Raw genomic sequence first — 24,413 nt, 5'->3', positions numbered from 1 at the left:
CTAAAACTCTCTACACCACAGACTAAAACTCTCTACACCACAGACTAAAACTCTCTACACCACAGACTAAAACTCTCTACACCACAGACTAAAACTCTCTACACCACAGACTAAAACTCTCTACACCACAGACTAAAACTCTCTACACCACAGACTAAAACTCTCTACACCACAGACTAAAACTCTCTACACCACAGACTAAAACTCACCTTGAGGATCCAGGTGATCATGTCCTTGTGCACCTCCAGGTGAGGAGCGTTCTGCAGACTCTCCAGCAGCGCCAGGATACTTCCTGAGGAGCTGGGGGCTTCACCTGGACCTGGAGACACACAGGTGAGAGCTGGTAACAGGTAACAGGTAAGCTCACAGGTGAGTCAGGTGTGCCCAGGTGAGTTTACGTACGTGTTATCTTGCAGGTGTAGCTGAAGGTGACGTCTTCCTCTCCACACCTGTTCTCCAGCTGCTGCTGCTCCTCCAGCAGCGCCATGGCAACCAGGTGCAGCACCTGCAGGTGAGGATGAGGGTTAGTTTCACTCCTCCTAACCCTAACCCTAACCCTCAGGTGAGGGTAGGGCTGGGCGATATATCGAGATTTTAATATATATATCGATATATTTTAAAATGCGATATGGTACAAGACAATATCGTTTATATCAATTTGAAAAAAAAAATAAATTATAATTTTCATAAAGCTTATTTTGTGACAAATTGACTTGACTGTTTTATTTGAGATTGTCACAAATGTTTAGTTATTTGCACAACTGTCAACCTCAGTGGAAAAGTCTGCCTGTTACTGTCTACATTGTATTAATTACAGTGTATTTTAATTTAATTGTTATGCAGGAAAGGGATATTTGTTTTATTTTATTCAAGAAGCATTTTTATTCTATATATGCAGGCAGTTTATTTTTATTTCATTTGTTTTATACATGTTGATATTGTGCAGACCTCTGTTAATAAAGGAACCTGTGTGACATTTGACACGAGGCTTTGTATTAAAACTGACAGTTTTTTTAAGAAATGAAGCTAACAGAGATGCTAACAGAGATGCTAACAGAGATGCTAACAGAGATGCTAAAAGAGATGCTAACGGATATGCTAACGGAGATGCTAACGGAGATGCTAACAGAGATGCTAACAGAGATGCTAAAAGAGATGCTAACGGATATGCTAACGGAGATGCTAACGGAGATGCTAACAGAGATGCTAACAGAGATGCTAACGGAGATGCTAACGGAGATGCTAACAGAGATGCTAACGGATATGCTAACAGAGATGCTAACGGAGATGCTAACGGAGATGCTAACGGATATGCTAACGGATATGCTAACGGAGATGCTAACGGAGATGCTAACAGAGATGCTAACAGAGATGCTAACAGATATGCTAACAGAGATGCTAACAGAGATGCTAACAGAGATGCTAACAGAGATGCTAACAGAAAAGCTAACAGAGATGCTAACAGAGATGCTAACAGAGATGCTAACAGAGAAGCTAACAGAGATGCTAACAGAGAAGCTAACAGAGATGCTAACAGAGATGCTAAAAGAGAAGCTAACGGAGATGCTAACATAGAAGCTAACAGAGATGCTAACAGAGATGCTAACAGAGATGCTAACGGATATGCTAACAGAGATGCTAACGGATATGCTAACAGAGATGCTAACAGAGAAGCTAACGGATATGCTAACAGAGATGCTAACGGAGATGCTAACAGAGATGCTAACAGAGATGCTAACAGAGATGCTAACAGAGATGCTAACAGAGAAGCTAACAGAGATGCTAACAGAGATGCTAACAGAGATGCTAACGGATATGCTAACAGAGATGCTAACAGAGAAGCTAACGGATATGCTAACAGAGATGCTAACAGAGAAGCTAACAGAGATGCTAACAGAGATGCTAACAGAGAAGCTAACAGAGATGCTAACAGAGATGCTAACAGAGATGCTAACAGAGATGCTAACAGAGATGCTAACAGAGAAGCTAACAGAGATGCTAACAGAGATGCTAACAGAGATGCTAACAGAGATGCTATGCTATAATGCTTTGGGGGAAACCCTAATTACGTCACAGAAAAAATATCGATCGAGTATCGTCATTCAGCTAGAAAATATCGAGATGTGACTTTTGGTCCATATCACCCAGCCCTAGTACCAGCCCTAGGTGAGGATTAGGGTGAGGGTTAAGGTGAGAGTTAAGGGAGGAGTGAAACTTTCCAACATTTGAAACAGATCAGAACATTCATCAGTCCAACCAGAACCAGAACATCAGGTTGGTTTTTGGTCCACTAGACAAGGTGAGGTGGTCCCCCGGGTCCAGGTCCCCCCAGGTCCAGGTCCCCCCCCCCAGGTCCAGGTCCCCCCAGGTCCAGGTCCCCCCCAGGTCCAGGTCCCCCCAGGTCCAGGTCCAGGTCCCCCCAGGTCCAGCCCCCCCCCGGGTCCAGGTCCCTCCAGGTCCAGGTCCAGCCCCCCCCCCAGGTCCAGGTCCAGGTCCAGGTCCAGGTCCAGGTCCAGGTCCCCCCCCCAGGTCCAGGTCCAGCCCCCCCCCCCCCCCCCCCTTACCCTCTGCAGCATGGACTCGGTCCAGCTCCCTCCTCCCGGCTCCACCGACCACTGCAGCACGGCGCCCTCCAGGGCCAGCAGGACGTCACACTGCAGCAGGTTCACCAGGCTGCCCAGCAGGTGACACAGGGGCGGGGGGGGCGGCGGGGGCAGGGCTGGGGGGAGAGAGGTTACACGGTTACCGCGGTGACCACGGTTAACTTTTACAAAATGACAAGGTAGAAAATATTTATTGAACATAAAAAACTGAACATGTTTTAATTTCCAGCATTATGTTGTTTTGGTTCCACCTCCTGGTGAATGTTGGTAAAATTCTTATGGGGTTACTTTTTGGTTGGCCAACGATTTATGTTTGTGGTGCAACCGTTACGGAGCGGCCAGTGTATTTCCTTATTTTACAACGCCGTTATTAATTGTTCGGTTTTTTTCCCACTTATTCCACGAACACCCAGTGTTTTTTTGCCATTTTCGGCCGAACAATTTGGGTTACCGAACAATCGGTGCATCACTAGTGTTTTGTGTCCTGAAATGCCCTGAATTCCCAAAACACAGTCTGCACCTGCTGTTTATGAACAAATGTAACTGTAATAAGTGGCTCGTTCACACGGGACTGAGTTCCCGTGGGAGGGGACTTGGTGTGAGAGCTGACGTAGGGGTGAAGGAGTGAAGGGGTGAAGGGGTGAAGGAGTGAAGGGGTGAAGGGGTGAAGGGATGAAGGAGTGAAGGGGTGAAGGGGTCTAGGGGTGAAGGGGTGAAGGGGTGAAGGGGTGAAGGAGTGAAGGAGTGAAGGGGTGAAGGAGTGAAGGAGTGAAGGGGTGAAGGGGTGAAGGAGTGAAGGGGTGAAGGAGTGAAGGAGTGAAGGGGTGAAGGGGTGAAGGAGTGAAGGGGTGAAGGGGTGAAGGAGTGAAGGAATGAAGGGGCCTCCCCCCCCAGCTAGGAAAGTTAGGACGGGACAGCCGGAAGTTCGGGTCAGAGTCTGCTGCAGGTCTAGTGCACGACGCCCAGCCGGGTTTGTGGCCACTCTGCCAGGACTGTTCGGCTCTGCAGTTCTTCTGTGTCGAGGTCAGAGTTATTAAAGCCTAGCTCTGTGTAATTGTGAGTGATCTATTGCTCTATCATTTGTGGGGGAGAACTTGACACATTTATCCTAGAAAAAGAGCAATTGTGTGTGTGTCTTCTATGCAATGCTTGCTTTCCTTGTGGTAAATCCTTGTAATAAAGGTTCATGTATCATTATAGCAAAGGCGAGTGTGTGTGTGTGTGTGATTCATTTTGTGCCGCCGACCACTCTCGAGCCTTAATCGATTTTCTCCCAAAACACCAGGTGAGTCGTGGTTACCGCGGTGACCAGGTGAGTCGTGGTTACCGCGGTGACCAGGTGAGCGGTGGTTACCGTGGTAACCAGGTGAGGTGATTGGACGGCTGCGTTTACCTGTGTCCTCCCCGTTCTGCCTCCTCGACTTCCTCTGGGCTTCTTCAGCCTAAACCATGACAACCAATGTCAGTTACCGTGACAACCAGATCAGCACCTGATCAATCCCTGATCAATACCTGCTACACCTGTGCGTACCTTGGACTGGTCGGCTCGGCTGTAGTGGTGGAAGTAAAGGTTGAAGTGTTTGTTCCACTCGGGCCGGAGCTCGTACAAACCTCGGCCCGTCACGCCCGGCTTCCTGCACACACGGGTCAATCCATCAATCAATGTATTGATCATTCTGCTGGGCAGGAATTATCACACACGGGTCACGTGATCCATCAATCAATGTATTGATCTTTCTGCACACACGGGTCACATGATCCATCAATCAATGTATTGATCATTCTGCACACACGGGTCAGTATACGGTCTACGATACGGTTACGATACGGTTCTACGATAAAGTTCTACGATACGGTCTACGATAAAGTTCTACGATAAAGTTCTACGATACGTCTACGATACGGTCTACGATAAAGTTCTACGATACGGTCTACGATACGGTTACGATACGGTCTACGATACGGTTACGATACGTCTACGATAAAGTTCTACGATACGGTTACGATACGGTTACGATACGTCTACGATAAAGTTCTACGATACGGTTACGATACGGTTACGATACGGCCTACGATAAAGTTCTACGATACGGTTACAATACGTGATTTTAAGGAGGAAGAAACGGAGACTGACTTGAATGAGGCCACGCTGTCGATGACTCTCTCCAGACCCGTCTCCTTGTTCCCCTGGAAGAGACAGAGACAGGTGAACACAGGTGAGACAGGTAGAGACAGGTGAGACAGGTAGAGACAGGTGAAGGGTAACAGGTGAACAGGTAAAGGTGAACAGGTAAAGGTGAACAGGTAAAGGTGAACAGGTAAAGGTGAACAGGTAAAGGGTAACAGGTGAACAGGTAAAGGTGAACAGGTAAAGGTGAACAGGTGAAGCAGGTAAAGGTGTACAGGTGAACAGGTAAAGGTGAACAGGTAAAGGTGAACAGGTGAAGGTGAACAGGTGAAGGTGAACAGGTGAACAGGTAAAGGTGAACAGGTAAAGGTGAAGCAGGTAAAGGTGTACAGGTGAACAGGTAAAGGTGAACAGGTAAAGGTGAACAGGTGAAGGTGAACAGGTAAAGGTGTACAGGTAAAGGTGAACAGGTGAAGCAGGTAAAGGTGTACAGGTGAACAAGTAAAGGTGAACAGGTGAAGGTGAACAGGTAAAGGTGAACAGGTAAAGGTGAACAGGTAAAGGTGAACAGGTGAAGGTGAACAGGTAAAGGTGAACAGGTGAACAGGTAAAGGTGAACAGGTGAACAGGTAAAGGTGTACAGGTAAAGGTGAACAGGTGAAGCAGGTAAAGGTGAACAGGTGAAGCAGGTAAAGGTGAACAGGTGAAGCAGGTAAAGGTGTACAGGTGAACAGGTAAAGGTGAACAGGTAAAGGTGAACAGGTAAAGGTGAACAGGTGAACAGGTAAAGGTGAACAGGTAAAGGTGTACAGGTGAACAGGTAAAGGTGAACAGGTAAAGGTGAACAGGTGAAGGTGAACAGGTGAACAGGTAAAGGTGAACAGGTAAAGGTGAACAGGTGAAGGTGAACAGGTAAAGGTGAACAGGTGAACAGGTAAAGGTGAACAGGTGAACAGGTAAAGGTGTACAGGTAAAGGTGAACAGGTGAAGCAGGTAAAGGTGAACAGGTGAAGCAGGTAAAGGTGAACAGGTGAAGCAGGTAAAGGTGTACAGGTGAACAGGTAAAGGTGAACAGGTAAAGGTGAACAGGTGAAGGTGAACAGGTAAAGGTGAACAGGTGAACAGGTAAAGGTGAACAGGTAAAGGTGTACAGGTGAACAGGTAAAGGTGAACAGGTAAAGGTGAACAGGTAAAGGTGAACAGGTGAACAGGTAAAGGTGAACAGGTAAAGGTGTACAGGTGAACAGGTAAAGGTGAACAGGTAAAGGTGAACAGGTGAAGGTGAACAGGTGAACAGGTAAAGGTGAACAGGTAAAGGTGAACAGGTGAACAGGTAAAGGTGTACAGGTAAAGTTACAGGTAAAGGTGAACAGGTAAAGGTGAACAGGTGAACAGGTAAAGGTGAACAGGTGAACAGGTATAGGTGAACAGGTGAACAGGTAAAGGTGAACAGGTAAAGGTGAACAGGTGTACAGGTGAAGTTACAGGTAAAGGTGAACAGGTAAAGGTGAACAGGTGAAGTTACAGGTAAAGGTGAACAGGTAAAGACACAGGTAAAGGTGAACAGGTAAAGGTGAACAGGTAAAGACACAGGTAAAGGTGAACAGGTAAAGGTGAACAGGTAAAGGTGAACAGGTAAAGACACAGGTAAAGGTGAACAGGTGTACAGGTGAACAGGTAAAGGTGAACAGGTGTGCAGCCTCACGTTCTCAGGTAGGGCCTTCAGCAGCTCACTGTGAGCCATCGGCCTGATTGACAGCTGGTGGATGATTTCCCTCCTGACCTCATCCAGGGGCTGCACCTGGCCGATGCCCGCCACGTAGCGCTCACCTGTAAACACAAGCTACAGGTGAACCGGCAGGTTCTGGACAGCTGATGGTTCACCTGTAAACAAGCTACAGGTGAACTAAGTAATACAATTTTAAATTGGATTCTGAATTAATTCAGTATCCAATTTAAAATGTTATTACTTGCATATAAAGCCCAAAACGGCTTAGCTCCGCATTATTTACCAGACCTGATAGTGCCTTATGTTCCTGGCAGAGCTCTCCGCTCCCAGAGTGCAGGTTTACTCGTAGTTCCTAGAGTATCTAAATGTAGATTTGGAGGGCGGGCGTTCTGCTATCAGGCACCATTACTATGGAACCAACTTCCAATCTGGGTTAAGGAGGCTGACACCACCTCCACCTTTAAAACTAAACTTAAAACCTTTCTGTTTAGTAAAGCCTATAGTTAGTGTTTAGTAAACCTCTAGCTGGTGTTGGTAAATCTCTAGGTAGTGTAAACTCTAGTGTGTTAGAGTCAGTAGTCATAGTTGCAGCTATAGAACAAGACTATAATAGTTAGTCTCAAATATAGCTTGGTGGTAGATATGCTGCTATAGGCCTATGCTGCAGGGGGGACCGACATGATCCGCTGGGCGGTGCCTCTCACCCTTCTTCTCCTCTCCTCTTCCCTTCCTCTCTTCTCCATTTCCATTTTTATTTATTATAAATATCTCATAGCTATCGTTTTTGTCCATCGTTCCTGTAGTTTCTTGTGCCGGCCCCCCTTTTTTCTCTTTTGTGCATGTTTGCAGGCCGGAGCCTCGGGAGCTGCGTTCTGGCCTGTGTTCCCGCCCCCCCCCCCATCCCCGGTCATCCCGCTGCTGCTTCCACCTGCCTGCGTGGATGTCTGCAGTTGCTGCTGACGCCCTGGTCCTGGTCCAGGTTTCTACCCCACTAACCGTATCGAACCTCCAGAACCTCCAGAACCTTCAGAACCAGAACTGGACTCACCGATGACCATGATAATGAGGTGCAGCATCTCCTCGATCAGCGTGTTCTGCTGGACCAGGTCCTGGGGAGAGACCAGGAGGGTTAGGGTAACCAGAACCGGAACAGAACGGGTCAGAACCAGGTCAGAACGGGTCAGAACCCACCTTGTTGTCCCGGTACCTCTTCCTGGCGTCTGCAGAGCTGAACACGTGGAAAAGCTCGAACCGACTCAGAACAATCATCAGGAAGTGGTTCGGGTCCATCATGGAGGCCCCGGCCTGCAGAACCAGAACCAGAACCAGGGTCAGAGTCAGAACCAGAACCAGTTAGCAGAACCAGAACCAGAACCAGGGTCAGGACCAGAACCAGCGACGCTGCACCGCCGTCCTTTTTTTAATTTCAGAGTCGGAAGGAGAAGAGAGCCGGGAGAGCTTGGACTGAAAGCTCCGACGGAAAGAACCCGGCAGGAGAAGAGGAGGCGTGAGGTTTATGGTTCTGGGTGATCAGTGTAATCTAGAGCGGTTCAGAGCTAAATTTGTGTTTAACGAAGTTCCTTTTCGTATCACTGTGCATTATCATCATTATTGCATTTAGTTTGTGGCGCCATTTTCCACCAGTTATTCACGTTTTAAACACTTTGTTTGCCATCTGGTCTGATTGCATGTGGCGTGGTGAGGGCCCCGCCATCTTTAAATACCACAGAGCTGCCATCTTTAAATACCACAGAGCCGCCATCTTTAAATACCACAGAGCCGCCATCTTTAAATACCACAGAGCCGCCATCTTTAAATACCACAGAGCCGCCATCTTTAAATACCACAGAGCCCCGCCATCTTTAAATACCACAGAGCCGCCATCTTTAAATACCACAGAGCCGCCATCTTTAAATACCACAGAGCCGCCATCTTTAAATACCACAGAGCCGCCATCTTTAAATACCACAGAGCCGCCATCTTTAAATACCACAGAGCCGCCATCTTTAAATACCACAGAGCCGCCATCTTTAAATACCACAGAGCCGCCATCTTTAAATACCACAGAGCCGCCATCTTTAAATACCACAGAGCCGCCATCTTTAAATACCACAGAGCCGCCATCTTTAAATACCACAGAGCCGCCATCTTTAAATACCACAGAGCCGCCATCTTTAAATACCACAGAGCCGCCATCTTTAAATACCACAGAGCCGCCATCTTTAAATACCACAGAGCCGCCATCTTTAAATACCACAGAGCCCCGCCATCTTTAAATACCACAGAGCCGCCATCTTTAAATACCACAGAGCCGCCATCTTTAAATACCACAGAGCCGCCATCTTTAAATACCACAGAGCCCCGCCATATTTAAATACCACAGAGCCGCCATCTTTAAATACCACAGAGCCGCCATCTTTAAATACCACAGGGCGCCGCCATCTTTAAATACCACAGAGCCGCCATCTTTAAATACCACAGGGCGCCGCCATCTTTAAATACCACAGAGCCCCGCCATCTTTAAATGTTTTGAAACGTAGATGATCGTTGATATCGTGTTTATTATTGTGTTTGATTTTTTTTCCATTTTATGAAGTTAAGTTTCATTTTTAGTGCCACGGCTGCGCCAGAGGCACTCCTCCTCCATAGCTATGCAATGGAGGAGGAGTGCCTCTGGCGCAGCGGGTTTATTAAACGTATTCATTTTCCGGACAAAACTTTGGCGCGTAACTAGTCCCGCAGCTTTGAGAAAATGCGAAAAGTAAAAACGTAGAAACATGCGCCTCACGCAGGACTCGTGTGCTATGACTTGTATTAGCGATTGATGTGCACGTTTTTGCGCAACGTGCAAAAACGTGCGCTTTTAGCGCCATCCGGAACGCATTGGGACAACTTTGGGGCCTCACCACTCGCACACAGTTACTCGAAAAATTCTGAACCGATTTAGAAAGTTGTAGGCCCTGAATTTAACTACAGTCCTGTGGATTTTCAGAGCGATGGCATAAATAGTTTTTGCACGAAGTGCAAAAACATTTCCAAATTTCCAAACTAATGGGGAGATTTTCCCATGTAAGTGAATGGGGCAGAATGTCACACTGTGGCTGGAAGGAGGTTGGAAAAACTAAAAATTAACCTTTTTTCTGAGTCACGTATCTTTCTCATACTTGCACGTAGAAACGTCATTCAAACTTCAAAACGGAGGAAAACTTCTCTTCTCTCTCCAAACCTGAAACTGATTTTTCCTAAGATGTACACTTTTCAAGATATGAGCGCTCAAACGAGGACTGGAAATCACTTTTTTGTCAAATCTAGAGTGTAGCTCTAATTTTGTGTGGGAGAGACAGTCAAAAAATGACCTTAATTTTTATTTGTAACTCGAGCTCACGGCCAAACCGTGAAAGCTAGAAAGATAATTTTTGGTCAGAATGTAGACATAGATGTTGGGATTCATAAAATGTGACTTTGACAGGCGGGGTATGCACAAAATTTAAACTAAAGCTGCGGCAATTCCTGCCTCAGTCCCCATTGACTGCAATGTAATTAAAAGTTTTCTTCAAAAAGATCTCTTTGTTTTCGAACTGCTGTTACTAACACATTTTAAGGAATATCTGAATAAAATTAAGATTTTCAGAACCTGCCGGGTTCTGTGTCTCTCACGATGTCTTTGTTTTTCTGCTAGGAGCTACGGTTTTCTCACAAAAAGAGTTATTTGAGAACTTGTCACAAGGCAAAAGCTGGGGTTTTCTCACAGCCAGTCCGGAACCTTCCTCATTTCGAGGTTCTTGTTGCCCCTAGCAACCAGAGCTCAGCTGCTGACTCATTCAGCCAGAACTGGTCACATGACTCAGTCAGTACAGACTTCATATACTTTACCATGGAAAATGGAGAAATCTGAACCCTGACCTTTGACCTTAGATGATCCCCAGTCCTGCTGGGAACAGGTTCATGGGATATATACATGTGTATATATATATATATATATATATATATATAGTTATATATATATATATATATATATATATATATTGTTATATATATAAATATATATTGTTATATATATAAATATATACATTTGTATATTATATATACAAATTAGCCCCGCCCCTTCTTCTGATTGGCCGATATATTATAGTCCAATATCTTTTGAATGGTTTGACATAGAGTCATGGGTGGTGTCATTGGACTCGGTATTGAGTCATTGACCTTCATTGGTGCAAATTAGCCCCGCCCCTTCTTCTGATTGGCCGATATGAGAGTCCTTCACCGTTATTGCTTGCAAAATGTACACAAATGTGCAGCAGCCCGCCGTGGCACTCTCGAAATTTCCGCGAGGAAATTGTCTAGTTATTGTTGTTTTTCCTGTTAATTAGTGTTTTATGTTTTAACGTAGTGCGCCATCAGGATTTATTCAATGGTGTCGCGTTTCCATCTGCTTGACACCTGGATGTGAATAAATGCTGATTGATGTTAATGAGAAGTTGTTTGTGTTCCACATGTCTGCTGTGCTGCTGACGTCTCCGACTCCCCCAGTCTGGCCCTCGGCAGGAGGGTCCCCCCTTATGTGTGTTTGATACAAATTCTGGTCACCATGTTTGACAGAGCTAAAGGGGCGGGGGCAGTAGGGGGCGGGGCCAGCAGGGGCGGGGCCAGCAGGGGCGGGGCCAGCGTCGTACCTGCAGCATGACGATGTCCTTGTCAAACATTTCCACCCGACACTTGACGTTGTGGTAGTAGTAGATCTGAAACAGAAACACACACCTGTTACACCTGGAGCAGCTGGAGCACCTGTTACACACCTGTTCAGACCTGTTCATACACACCTGTTCATACACACCTGTACATCCACACCTGTACACACCTGTACATCCACACCTGTACATCCACACCTGTACATCCACACCTGTACATCCACACCTGTACATCCACACCTGTACATACACACCTGTACATCCACACCTGTACATCCACACCTGTACATCCACACCTGTTCATCCACACCTGTACATCCACACCTGTTCATCCACACCTGTTCATCCACACCTGTTCATCCACACCTGTTCATCCACACCTGTTCATCCACACCTGTTCATACACACCTGTACATACACACCTGTACATCCACACCTGTACATCCACACCTGTACATCCACACCTGTACATCCACACCTGTACATCCACACCTGTACACACCTGTTCATCCACACCTGTTCATCCACACCTGTTCATACACACCTGTACATCCACACCTGTTCATCCACACCTGTTCATCCACACCTGTTCATACACACCTGTACATACACACCTGTACATCCACACCTGTACATCCACACCTGTACATCCACACCTGTACATCCACACCTGTACACACCTGTACACACCTGTTCATCCACACCTGTTCATCCACACCTGTACATCCACACCTGTTCATCCACACCTGTTCATCCACACCTGTTCATACACACCTGTACATACACACCTGTACATCCACACCTGTACATCCACACCTGTACATCCACACCTGTTCATCCACACCTGTTCACACCTGTACATCCACAACTGTACACCCACACCTGTTCATCCACACCTGTACATCCACACCTGTACATCCACACCTGTACATCCACACCTGTACATCCACACCTGTACATCCACACCTGTACATCCACACCTGTACATCCACACCTGTACATCCACACCTGTACATACACACCTGTTCATCCACACCTGTTCATCCACACCTGTACATCCACACCTGTACATCCACACCTGTTCATCCACACCTGTTCATCCACACCTGTTCATACACACCTGTACATCCACACCTGTACATCCACACCTGTACATCCACACCTGTTCATCCACACCTGTTCATCCACACCTGTTCATACACACCTGTACATACACACCTGTACATCCACACCTGTACATCCACACCTGTACATCCACACCTGTACATCCACACCTGTACATCCACACCTGTTCATACACACCTGTTCATACACACCTGTACATACACACCTGTTCATCCACACCTGTTCATACACACCTGTTCATACACACCTGTTCATCCACACCTGTTCATCCACACCTGTACACACCTGTTCATACACACCTGTACATCCACACCTGTACATACACACCTGTACATCCACACCTGTACATCCACACCTGTACATCCACACCTGTACATCCACACCTGTACACACCTGTACACACCTGTTCATCCACACCTGTTCATCCACACCTGTACATCCACACCTGTTCATCCACACCTGTACATCCACACCTGTTCATCCACACCTGTTCATCCACACCTGTTCATACACACCTGTACATACACACCTGTACATCCACACCTGTACATCCACACCTGTACATCCACACCTGTTCATCCACACCTGTTCACACCTGTACATCCACAACTGTACACCCACACCTGTTCATCCACACCTGTACATCCACACCTGTACATCCACACCTGTACATCCACACCTGTACATCCACACCTGTACATCCACACCTGTACATCCACACCTGTACATCCACACCTGTACATCCACACCTGTACATCCACACCTGTTCATCCACACCTGTTCATCCACACCTGTTCATACACACCTGTACATCCACACCTGTACATCCACACCTGTACATCCACACCTGTTCATCCACACCTGTTCATCCACACCTGTTCATACACACCTGTACATCCACACCTGTACACACCTGTTCATCCACACCTGTTCATCCACACCTGTTCATACACACCTGTACATACACACCTGTACATCCACACCTGTTCATCCACACCTGTTCATCCACACCTGTTCATCCACACCTGTTCATACACACCTGTACATACACACCTGTACATCCACACCTGTACATCCACACCTGTACATCCACACCTGTACATCCACACCTGTACATCCACACCTGTACATCCACACCTGTACATCCACACCTGTACATCCACACCTGTACATCCACACCTGTACATCCACACCTGTACATCCACACCTGTACATACACACCTGTACATCCACACCTGTTCATCCACACCTGTTCATCCACACCTGTACATCCACACCTGTACATACACACCTGTACATCCACACCTGTACATCCACACCTGTACATCCACACCTGTACGTCCACACCTGTACATCCACACCTGTTCATACACACCTGTTCATCCACACCTGTTCATCCACACCTGTACATACACACCTGTACACACCTGTACACACCTGTACATCCACACCTGTACATCCACACCTGTTCATCCACACCTGTACATCCACACCTGTACATCCACACCTGTTCATCCACACCTGTACATCCACACCTGTACATACACACCTGTTCATCCACACCTGTTCATCCACACCTGTACATCCACACCTGTACATCCACACCTGTACATACACACCTGTACATCCACACCTGTACATACACACCTGTACATCCACACCTGTACATCCACACCTGTACATCCACACCTGTACGTCCACACCTGTACATCCACACCTGTTCATACACACCTGTTCATCCACACCTGTACATCCACACCTGTACATACACACCTGTACACACCTGTACACACCTGTACATCCACACCTGTACATCCACACCTGTTCATCCACACCTGTACATCCACACCTGTTCATCCACACCTGTACATCCACACCTGTTCATCCACACCTGTACATACACACCTGTACATCCACACCTGTACACACCTGTACATCCACACCTGTACATCCACACCTGTACACACCTGTACATCCACACCTGTACATCCACACCTGTACATCCACACCTGTACATCCACACCTGTACATCCACACCTGTACATCCACACCTGTACATCCACACCTGTACATCCACACCTGTTCACACCTGTACATCCACACCTGTTCACACCTGTACATCCACACCTGTACATCCACACCTGTACATCCACACCTGTTCACACCTGTACATCCACACCTGTTCATCCACACCTGTTCATCCACACCTGTTCATACACACCTGTACATCCACACCTGTTCATCCACACCTGTTCATACACACCTGTACATCCACACCTGTACATCCACACCTGTACATCCACACCTGTACATCCACACCTGTACATCCACACCTGTACACACCTGTACACACCTGTTCATCCACACCTGTTCATCCACACCTGTACATCCACACCTGTTCATCCACACCTGTACATCCACACCTGTTCATCCACACCTGTTCATCCACACCTGTTCATCCACACCTGTTCATCCACACCTGTTCATCCACACCTGTTCATACACACCTGTACATACACACCTGTACATCCACACCTGTACATCCACACCTGTACATCCACACCTGTTCATCCACACCTGTTCACACCTGTACATCCACAACTGTACACCCACACCTGTTCATCCACACCTGTACATCCACACCTGTACATCCACACCTGTACATCCACACCTGTACATCCACACCTGTACATCCACACCTGTACATCCACACCTGTACATCCACACCTGTACATACACACCTGTTCATCCACACCTGTTCATCCACACCTGTACATCCACACCTGTACATCCACACCTGTTCATCCACACCTGTTCATCCACACCTGTTCATACACACCTGTACATCCACACCTGTACATCCACACCTGTACATACACACCTGTACATCCACACCTGTACATCCACACCTGTACATCCACACCTGTACATCCACACCTGTACATACACACCTGTACATCCACACCTGTACATCCACACCTGTACATCCACACCTGTACATCCACACCTGTACACACCTGTACACACCTGTTCATCCACACCTGTTCATCCACACCTGTACATCCACACCTGTTCATCCACACCTGTTCATCCACACCTGTTCATACACACCTGTACATCCACACCTGTTCATCCACACCTGTTCATCCACACCTGTTCATACACACCTGTACATACACACCTGTACATCCACACCTGTACATCCACACCTGTACATCCACACCTGTTCATCCACACCTGTTCACACCTGTACATCCACAACTGTACACCCACACCTGTTCATCCACACCTGTACATCCACACCTGTACATCCACACCTGTACATCCACACCTGTACATCCACACCTGTACATCCACACCTGTACATCCACACCTGTACATCCACACCTGTACATCCACACCTGTACATCCACACCTGTTCATCCACACCTGTTCATCCACACCTGTTCATACACACCTGTACATCCACACCTGTACATCCACACCTGTACACACCTGTTCATCCACACCTGTTCATCCACACCTGTTCATACACACCTGTACATACACACCTGTACATCCACACCTGTACATCCACACCTGTACATCCACACCTGTACACACCTGTTCATCCACACCTGTTCATCCACACCTGTTCATCCACACCTGTTCATACACACCTGTACATACACACCTGTACATCCACACCTGTACATCCACACCTGTACATACACACCTGTACATCCACACCTGTTCATCCACACCTGTTCATACACACCTGTACATACACACCTGTACATCCACACCTGTACGTCCACACCTGTACATCCACACCTGTACATCCACACCTGTACATCCACACCTGTTCATCCACACCTGTTCATCCACACCTGTACATCCACACCTGTACATCCACACCTGTACATCCACACCTGTACATCCACACCTGTACATCCACACCTGTACATCCACACCTGTACATCCACACCTGTACATCCACACCTGTACATCCACACCTGTACATCCACACCTGTACATACACACCTGTACATCCACACCTGTACATACACACCTGTACATCCACACCTGTACATCCACACCTGTACATCCACACCTGTACATCCACACCTGTACATACACACCTGTTCATCCACACCTGTACATACACACCTGTACATCCACACCTGTACACACCTGTACATCCACACCTGTACATCCACACCTGTACATCCACACCTGTTCACACCTGTACATCCACACCTGTACATCCACACCTGTACATCCACACCTGTTCACACCTGTACATCCACACCTGTTCATCCACACCTGTTCATCCACACCTGTTCATCCACACCTGTTCATACACACCTGTACATACACACCTGTACATCCACACCTGTACATCCACACCTGTACATCCACACCTGTACATCCACACCTGTACACACCTGTACACACCTGTTCATCCACACCTGTTCATCCACACCTGTACATCCACACCTGTTCATCCACACCTGTACATCCACACCTGTTCATCCACACCTGTTCATCCACACCTGTTCATCCACACCTGTTCATCCACACCTGTTCATCCACACCTGTTCATACACACCTGTACATACACACCTGTACATCCACACCTGTACATCCACACCTGTACATCCACACCTGTTCATCCACACCTGTTCACACCTGTACATCCACAACTGTACACCCACACCTGTTCATCCACACCTGTACATCCACACCTGTACATCCACACCTGTACATCCACACCTGTACATCCACACCTGTACATCCACACCTGTACATCCACACCTGTACATCCACACCTGTACATCCACACCTGTACATCCACACCTGTACATCCACACCTGTACATACACACCTGTTCATCCACACCTGTTCATCCACACCTGTACATCCACACCTGTACATCCACACCTGTACATCCACACCTGTACATCCACACCTGTACATCCACACCTGTACATCCACACCTGTACATCCACACCTGTTCATCCACACCTGTTCATCCACACCTGTTCATCCACACCTGTACATCCACACCTGTACATCCACACCTGTACATCCACACCTGTTCATCCACACCTGTTCATCCACACCTGTTCATACACACCTGTACATACACACCTGTACATCCACACCTGTACATCCACACCTGTACATCCACACCTGTACATCCACACCTGTACATCCACACCTGTTCATACACACCTGTTCATACACACCTGTACATACACACCTGTTCATCCACACCTGTTCATACACACCTGTTCATACACACCTGTTCATCCACACCTGTTCATCCACACCTGTACACACCTGTTCATACACACCTGTACATCCACACCTGTACATACACACCTGTACATCCACACCTGTACATCCACACCTGTACATCCACACCTGTACACACCTGTACATCCACACCTGTACATCCACACCTGTACACACCTGTACATCCACACCTGTTCATCCACACCTGTACATCCACACCTGTTCATCCACACCTGTACATCCAAACCTGTACACACCTGTACATCCACACCTGTACACACCTGTACACACCTGTTCATCCACACCTGTTCATCCACACCTGTACACACCTGTACATCCACACCTGTACACACCTGTACACACCTGTTCATCCACACCTGTTCATCCACACCTGTACATCCACACCTGTTCATCCACACCTGTTCATCCACACCTGTTCATCCACACCTGTTCATCCACACCTGTTCATCCACACCTGTTCATACACACCTGTACATACACACCTGTTCATACACACCTGTACATACACACCTGTTCATCCACACCTGTTCATCCACACCTGTTCATCCACACCTGTTCATCCACACCTGTTCATACACACCTGTACATCCACACCTGTACATCCACACCTGTACATCCACACCTGTACATCCACACCTGTTCATCCACACCTGTTCACACCTGTACATCCACAACTGTACACCCACACCTGTACATCCACACCTGTACATCCACACCTGTACATCCACACCTGTACATCCACACCTGTTCATCCACACCTGTTCATACACACCTGTACATACACACCTGTACATCCACACCTGTACATCCACACCTGTACATCCACACCTGTACATCCACACCTGTACATCCACACCTGTTCATCCACACCTGTTCATCCACACCTGTACATCCACACCTGTACATCCACACCTGTACATCCACACCTGTACATCCACACCTGTACATCCACACCTGTACATCCACACCTGTACATCCGCACCTGTACATCCACACCTGTACATCCACACCTGTACATACACACCTGTTCATCCACACCTGTTCATCCACACCTGTTCATCCACACCTGTACATACACACCTGTACACACCTGTACACACCTGTACATCCACACCTGTACATCCACACCTGTTCATCCACACCTGTACATCCACACCTGTTCATCCACACCTGTACATCCACACCTGTTCATCCACACCTGTACATACACACCTGTACATCCACACCTGTACACACCTGTACATCCACACCTGTACATCCACACCTGTACACACCTGTACATCCACACCTGTACATCCACACCTGTACATCCACACCTGTACATCCACACCTGTACATCCACACCTGTACATCCACACCTGTACATCCACACCTGTACATCCACACCTGTACATACACACCTGTACAGAAACTCACCTGGTTGATCAGAGAGAAGCCGTTCCTCCTCCACATCCCAGCATGCACCTGGGCACAGAGCACCAGGCAGCGGAGGGGGAGCTCCATCAGCAGGGGGGGGGCGAGCTCTCCCTGAGGAAATATTGATTAGTATTGATCAGTGATCAGTTCCATCAGCAGGGGGGGGGCGAGCTCTCCCTGAGGAAATATTGATCATTAGTGGTATTGATCGGTTGTAGAGATCATTAGTGGTATTGATCGGTTCTAGAGATCATTAGTGGTATTGATCGGTTGTAGAGATCATTAGTGGTATTGATCGGTTCTAGAGATCATTAGTGGTATTGATCGGTTGTAGAGATCATTAGTGGTATTGATCGGTTCTAGAGATCATTAGTGGTATTGATCCGTTCTAGAGATCATTAGTGGTATTGATCGGTTCTAGAGATCATTAGTGGTATTGATCGGTTCTAGAGATCATTAGTGGTATTGATCGGTTCTAGAGATCATTAGTGGTATTGATCGGTTCTAGAGATCATTAGTGGTATTGATCGGTTCTAGAGATCATTAGTGGTATTGATCGGTTCTAGAGATCATTAGTGGTATTGATCGGTTCTAGAGATGATTAGTGGTATTGATCGGTTCTAGAGATCATTAGTGGTATTGATCGGTTCTAGAGATCATTAGTGGTATTGATCGGTTCTAGAGATCATTAGTGGTATTGATCGGTTGTAGAGATCATTAGTGGTATTGATCGGTTGTAGAGATCATTAGTGGTATTGATCGGTTCTAGAGATCATTAGTGGTATTGATCCGTTCTAGAGATCATTAGTGGTATTGATCGGTTCTAGAGATCATTAGTGGTATTGATCGGTTCTAGAGATCATTAGTGGTATTGATCGGTTCTAGAGATCATTAGTGGTATTGATCGGTTCTAGAGATCATTAGTGGTATTGATCATTTCTAGAGATCATTAGTGGTATTGATCGGTTCTAGAGATCATTAGTGGTATTGATCGGTTCTAGAGATCATTAGTGGTATTGATCGGTTCTAGAGATCATTAGTGGTATTGATCGGTTCTAGAGATCATTAGTGGTATTGATCGGTTGTAGAGATCATTAGTGGTATTGATCGGTTCTAGAGATCATTAGTGGTATTGATCCGTTCTAGAGATCATTAGTGGTATTGATCGGTTGTAGAGATCATTAGTGGTATTGATCGGTTCTAGAGATCATTAGTGGTATTGATCGGTTCTAGAGATCATTAGTGGTATTGATCGGTTCTAGAGATCATTAGTGGTATTGATCGGTTCTAGAGATCATTAGTGGTATTGATCGGTTGTAGAGATCATTAGTGGTATTGATCGGTTGTAGAGATTACAACCGTCTCCCTGATAGGTTTCTGGGGGTTGGGGGGGGGCACTACAGGCACCGCCCCCCTAGCTAACGGGTCATGTGACCTCGAGGAGCCAGTATTATTATTATTATTATTATTATTATTATTATTAATAATAATAATAATAATAATAATAATAATAATATTATTATTATTATCATGTTATTAAGTAAACTACGGTATTATTATTATGATGAAGTTTATTGTTATTATTATTATAATTATAATTATAATTATTATTATTATTATTATAATAATTATTATGATGAAGTTTATTTGTACCCACCAGAGGAAGCTGCTCCGGGAAACGTGTGGCCACCTCCGTCCTGCTGAGGAGAACATGGAGACCTGGGGAGGAGAGACGCATCAGGCCCCGCCCACAACACCTGAGGCCCCGCCCACAACACATCAGGCCCCGCCCACAACACATCAGGCCCCGCCCACAACACATGCAGGCCCCGCCCACATACACCTGTATGTGGGCGGGGCTACGTACATGTGGGCGGGTCTTACATACCTGCCAGCAGGCGGCACAGCGGCAGGTGGATGGACACCTGTACGTGGGCGGGGCCTGTGCCTGTGGGGGCGGGGATACCTACCAGTGGGCGGGGCTACGTACATGTGGGCGGGGCTTACATACCTGCCAGCAGGCGGCACAGCGGCAGGTGGATGGACACCCTCTCCTGGGACACCTGGTACCGGAACGTCTCAACCTGGTGACCCGCCAGAACCAGACTGAGCGGCTGCTCCCCGTCAGGCAGCCCGCCGCTGCTCTGACTGAGCATGCTCAGAACCTTCCTGTAGGCCTGGACCAGCACCACCTCCTGGAACACACACAGGTACCCAGGTAAACACATATATAGATGGAGACCCCTGGTACTGGTGTGTAGTACTGGGTCGTACCGGGTCGGAGCGGCACCAGTCCTGGATCATGGAGATGACGGTGGTTCTGGTAGTGTAGTACCGGGTCGGTGTGTGGTTCTTACCGGGTCGGAGCGGCACCAGTCCTGGATCATGGAGATGACGGGGCTGAGCTTCATCTGCAGAGTAAAAGCTGCTTCCCACTCCGGCTCCATCTCGATGTGCTGGCCCACCTGCCGGACCACCGGGTCCATGCCCTGCAGAACCAGAACCAGAACCAGTTAGACCTGGACCTGCCAGACCACTGGGTCCATGCCCTGCAGAACCAGAACCAGAACCAGAACCAGTTAGACCTGGACCTGCCGGACCACCGGGTCCATGCCCTGCAGAACCAGAACCAGTTAGACCTGGACCTGCCAGACCACTGGGTCCATGCCCTGCAGAACCAGAACCAGAACCAGAACCAGTTAGACCTGGACCTGCCGGACCACCGGGTCCATGCCCTGCAGAACCAGAACCAGAACCACAGTTAGACCTGGACCTGCCGGACCACCGGGTCCATGCCCTGCAGAACCAGAACCAGGGTTAGGGTTAGGACCTAGAACAAGACCTGGACCTGGTTCTGGTTCTGGTTCTGGTGGACTCACCTGCATACACCTGAGCAGATCCAGAAAGGCGTCCAGACCCTCAAGGAACTTGATCCGGAGCGGGTCGGTCCACTGGTCGGGGGGGCTCATGAGGACGTACCTGCAACACAGAACCGGGTCAAGGCGAATACGTGTCTCCGTCCCCATTCACTGTAATGTAATCAAACTTTTTCTTCAAAACAATCTCACTCTGTCTCCGTACTGAGCTTACTCAACCATTTTCAGGAATATCTGAATAACATTAGGATTGTCAGAATCTGCCGGGTTCTGTGTCTCTCACGATGTTTTCGTTTTTCTGCTACGAGCTACGGTTTTCTCGAGTTTACGAGTTATTTCAGACCTTGTCAGAAGCCAAAATCTGGGTTTTTCCTCACAGCCAAACCGGAAGGTTCTGAAGAGAGGTTCTTGTTGCCGGGGCAACCAGAGCTCAGCTGCTGACTCATTCGGTGAGTCCGAAATGCCATGCTAAAAAGTATACTTAAGTTCCCCCCCAGGGCCCGGTTCCCCCCCAGGGCCCGGTTCCCCCCAGTCCCCCCCAGGACCCGGTCCCCCCCAGAGCCCGGTCCCCCCCAGAACTCACTTGAGGTCTCCAATCAGGTTCTGGACCCGCTGGAACCGGAAGGCCTGCTGGGCCGTGTAGCGGTCGAACTGGAACCGGCCCTGCAGGTCTCTGTGCCGGAGCTGGTCCACGAAGGTCCGGATGATGGTTCCCATCAGGTCCTGGTCCACCATCAGCATCCGGGCCTGAACACACACACACACACACATCAGGTCCTGGTCCACCATCAGCAGGGCCTGAAACACACAGGTGTGTGTGGGGGGGCAGATACAGGTGAGTCTAGGTGTACAGCTACTCACCAGGGTGGGTACGGTGAACAGCTGCACCGACAGGGACGTCACCGACACCAGCCTCTCATGTGATGGGGTGGGGGACAGGGACAGGTGTGTGTGGGGGGGGACAGGTACAGGTGTGTGTGGGGGGGACAGGTGTGTGTGCAGGTGTGTGCAGGTGTACAGGTACTCACCATGGTGGGTACGGTGAACAGCTGCACCGACAGGGACGTCACCGACACCAGCCTCTCATGTGATGGGGTGGGGGACAGGTACAGGTGTGTGTGGGGGGGACAGGTACATGTGTGTGTGGGGGGGGCAGGTGTGTGTGCAGGTGTGTGCAGGTGTACAGGTACTCACCATGGTGGGGACGGTGAACAGCTGCACCGACAGGGACGTCACCGACACCAGCCTCTCATGGTCGTCCTCCATGAAGTCTGTCTGGAGGCGTCTGTAGTTCTGGGGAGGGGACCACATTTCACTGCCTTTTTCTAATGATTAATTATCAATAATTGACCCTTTGTTAGCCTCTGATTGGTCCCCGATTGACCAATCAGAAAAATCAATCTCAGAGAAAGGGTCAATTCTTGTAAGAGAATTATTAATAACTCTGTAATAACTGAACCCCCTTTGTGGCACGACGTAAATGGTGCCCCGTGTGAGGCTTTTAACATACCAGCTTTGTGTCAAGTCCAATAGTAATTCAAATTTTTTTTTTCCAACTTGTTTTTTTTTTTTAATTAATTTTTTTTAAATTTCTATTCTTAATGTATTTAATTTTTTATTTCTTTTCTAATTAAAAAAAAAAATTATTGATAGTTTTTTTACGGTAATTGATACCGCGACTTGTCTGAAACATCAGATGTGTTTTGTGTGTTGCTTAACTGCATTGTAGTGCTAGTGAACTTACTGTAAAAATGTTATTGTAGTCTTAACTGACTAAACCTGCAGGAAGTGGACCACCTGCAGGAAGTGGACCACCTGTAGGAAGTGGACCACCTGTAGGAAGTGGACCACCTGCAGGAAGTGGACCACCTGTAGGAAGTGGACCACCTGTAGGAAGTGGACCACCTGCAGGAAGTTACCTGTAGGAAGTGGACCACCTGCAGGACGGTTACCTGCAGGAAGTGGACCACCTGCAGGAAGTTACCTTGGCGAACTGGATGGCGAAGATCTTCTTGAACTTGAGGTCCATGAGGAGGCTGTTCATCAGCAGCTGGTGGTAGACGTTCCTGGCACCTGCAGACCACAGGTGAGTTACCTGAACAGGTGAGTTACCTGAGCTGAGTCTGGTCAGGTAACGTCAGGTGTGAATGAACTTCACCTTTCCACATCTTGGAGTCGTTGAGCATCAGATGATCCACCAGCGTGGAGTTCTCTCCTTCTCCTTTCTGCAGCCCCACCTGGCACAGGATCCTCCTCAGCCCGTCTGAAATAGACCAGAACAGTCGTCACACCCTGCAGCCCAAGGGGTTTTGGGTAACGGAGTCCACACCTACCCGAGTACTGGATGATTCCTCCCAGCCAACTCAGAGCCTTCAGGGCGAAGCTCTGATGAGCCACGACCGACGAGTGCATGACCTGGACCCGCAGGGGCTTGGACTGGCGGCCCGTGTTCCTCTGGGGGGTAGAGGGGGGTTAGGACCAGGACCAGGACCAGGACCAGGACCTGGACCAGGACCTGGACCAGGACCTGGACCACAGAGGAACCAG

At 48.0% G+C, this 24,413-nt stretch overlaps 1 protein-coding gene across 4 annotated transcripts in view; it reads right to left on the bottom strand.

Annotated features, from left to right (window-relative positions):
- The window catches only part of ubr2 (ubiquitin protein ligase E3 component n-recognin 2), a 55,867-nt gene that overhangs the window by 21,833 nt on the left and 9,621 nt on the right, over positions 1-24,413 (bottom strand). For all 4 annotated transcript variants that reach the window (XM_061745993.1, XM_061745995.1, XM_061745994.1 and 1 more), the window contains exons 8-27: positions 24,200-24,320; positions 24,025-24,129; positions 23,851-23,939; positions 23,061-23,159; positions 22,450-22,613; positions 21,870-21,969; positions 21,348-21,479; positions 21,002-21,185; positions 20,648-20,709; positions 18,991-19,101; positions 11,134-11,199; positions 7,652-7,765; positions 7,509-7,569; positions 6,437-6,561; positions 4,738-4,790; positions 4,135-4,237; positions 3,997-4,045; positions 2,565-2,719; positions 403-505; positions 210-319 (exon numbers count right to left, since the gene is read on the bottom strand). In XM_061745993.1, coding sequence (XP_061601977.1) covers positions 210-319; positions 403-505; positions 2,565-2,719; positions 3,997-4,045; positions 4,135-4,237; positions 4,738-4,790; positions 6,437-6,561; positions 7,509-7,569; positions 7,652-7,765; positions 11,134-11,199; positions 18,991-19,101; positions 20,648-20,709; positions 21,002-21,185; positions 21,348-21,479; positions 21,870-21,969; positions 22,450-22,613; positions 23,061-23,159; positions 23,851-23,939; positions 24,025-24,129; positions 24,200-24,320 — 2,106 coding nt within the window. The remainder of the gene's footprint in view (positions 1-209; positions 320-402; positions 506-2,564; positions 2,720-3,996; positions 4,046-4,134; positions 4,238-4,737; positions 4,791-6,436; positions 6,562-7,508; positions 7,570-7,651; positions 7,766-11,133; positions 11,200-18,990; positions 19,102-20,647; positions 20,710-21,001; positions 21,186-21,347; positions 21,480-21,869; positions 21,970-22,449; positions 22,614-23,060; positions 23,160-23,850; positions 23,940-24,024; positions 24,130-24,199; positions 24,321-24,413) is intronic.

This window comes from Cololabis saira, chromosome 17 (genome assembly GCF_033807715.1).
Source record: "Cololabis saira isolate AMF1-May2022 chromosome 17, fColSai1.1, whole genome shotgun sequence".
Classification (NCBI taxonomy): domain Eukaryota; kingdom Metazoa; phylum Chordata; class Actinopteri; order Beloniformes; family Belonidae; genus Cololabis; species Cololabis saira.
Note: the sequence above shows the minus strand (reverse complement) of the source record. Positions and strands in the feature narration are given on the sequence as shown.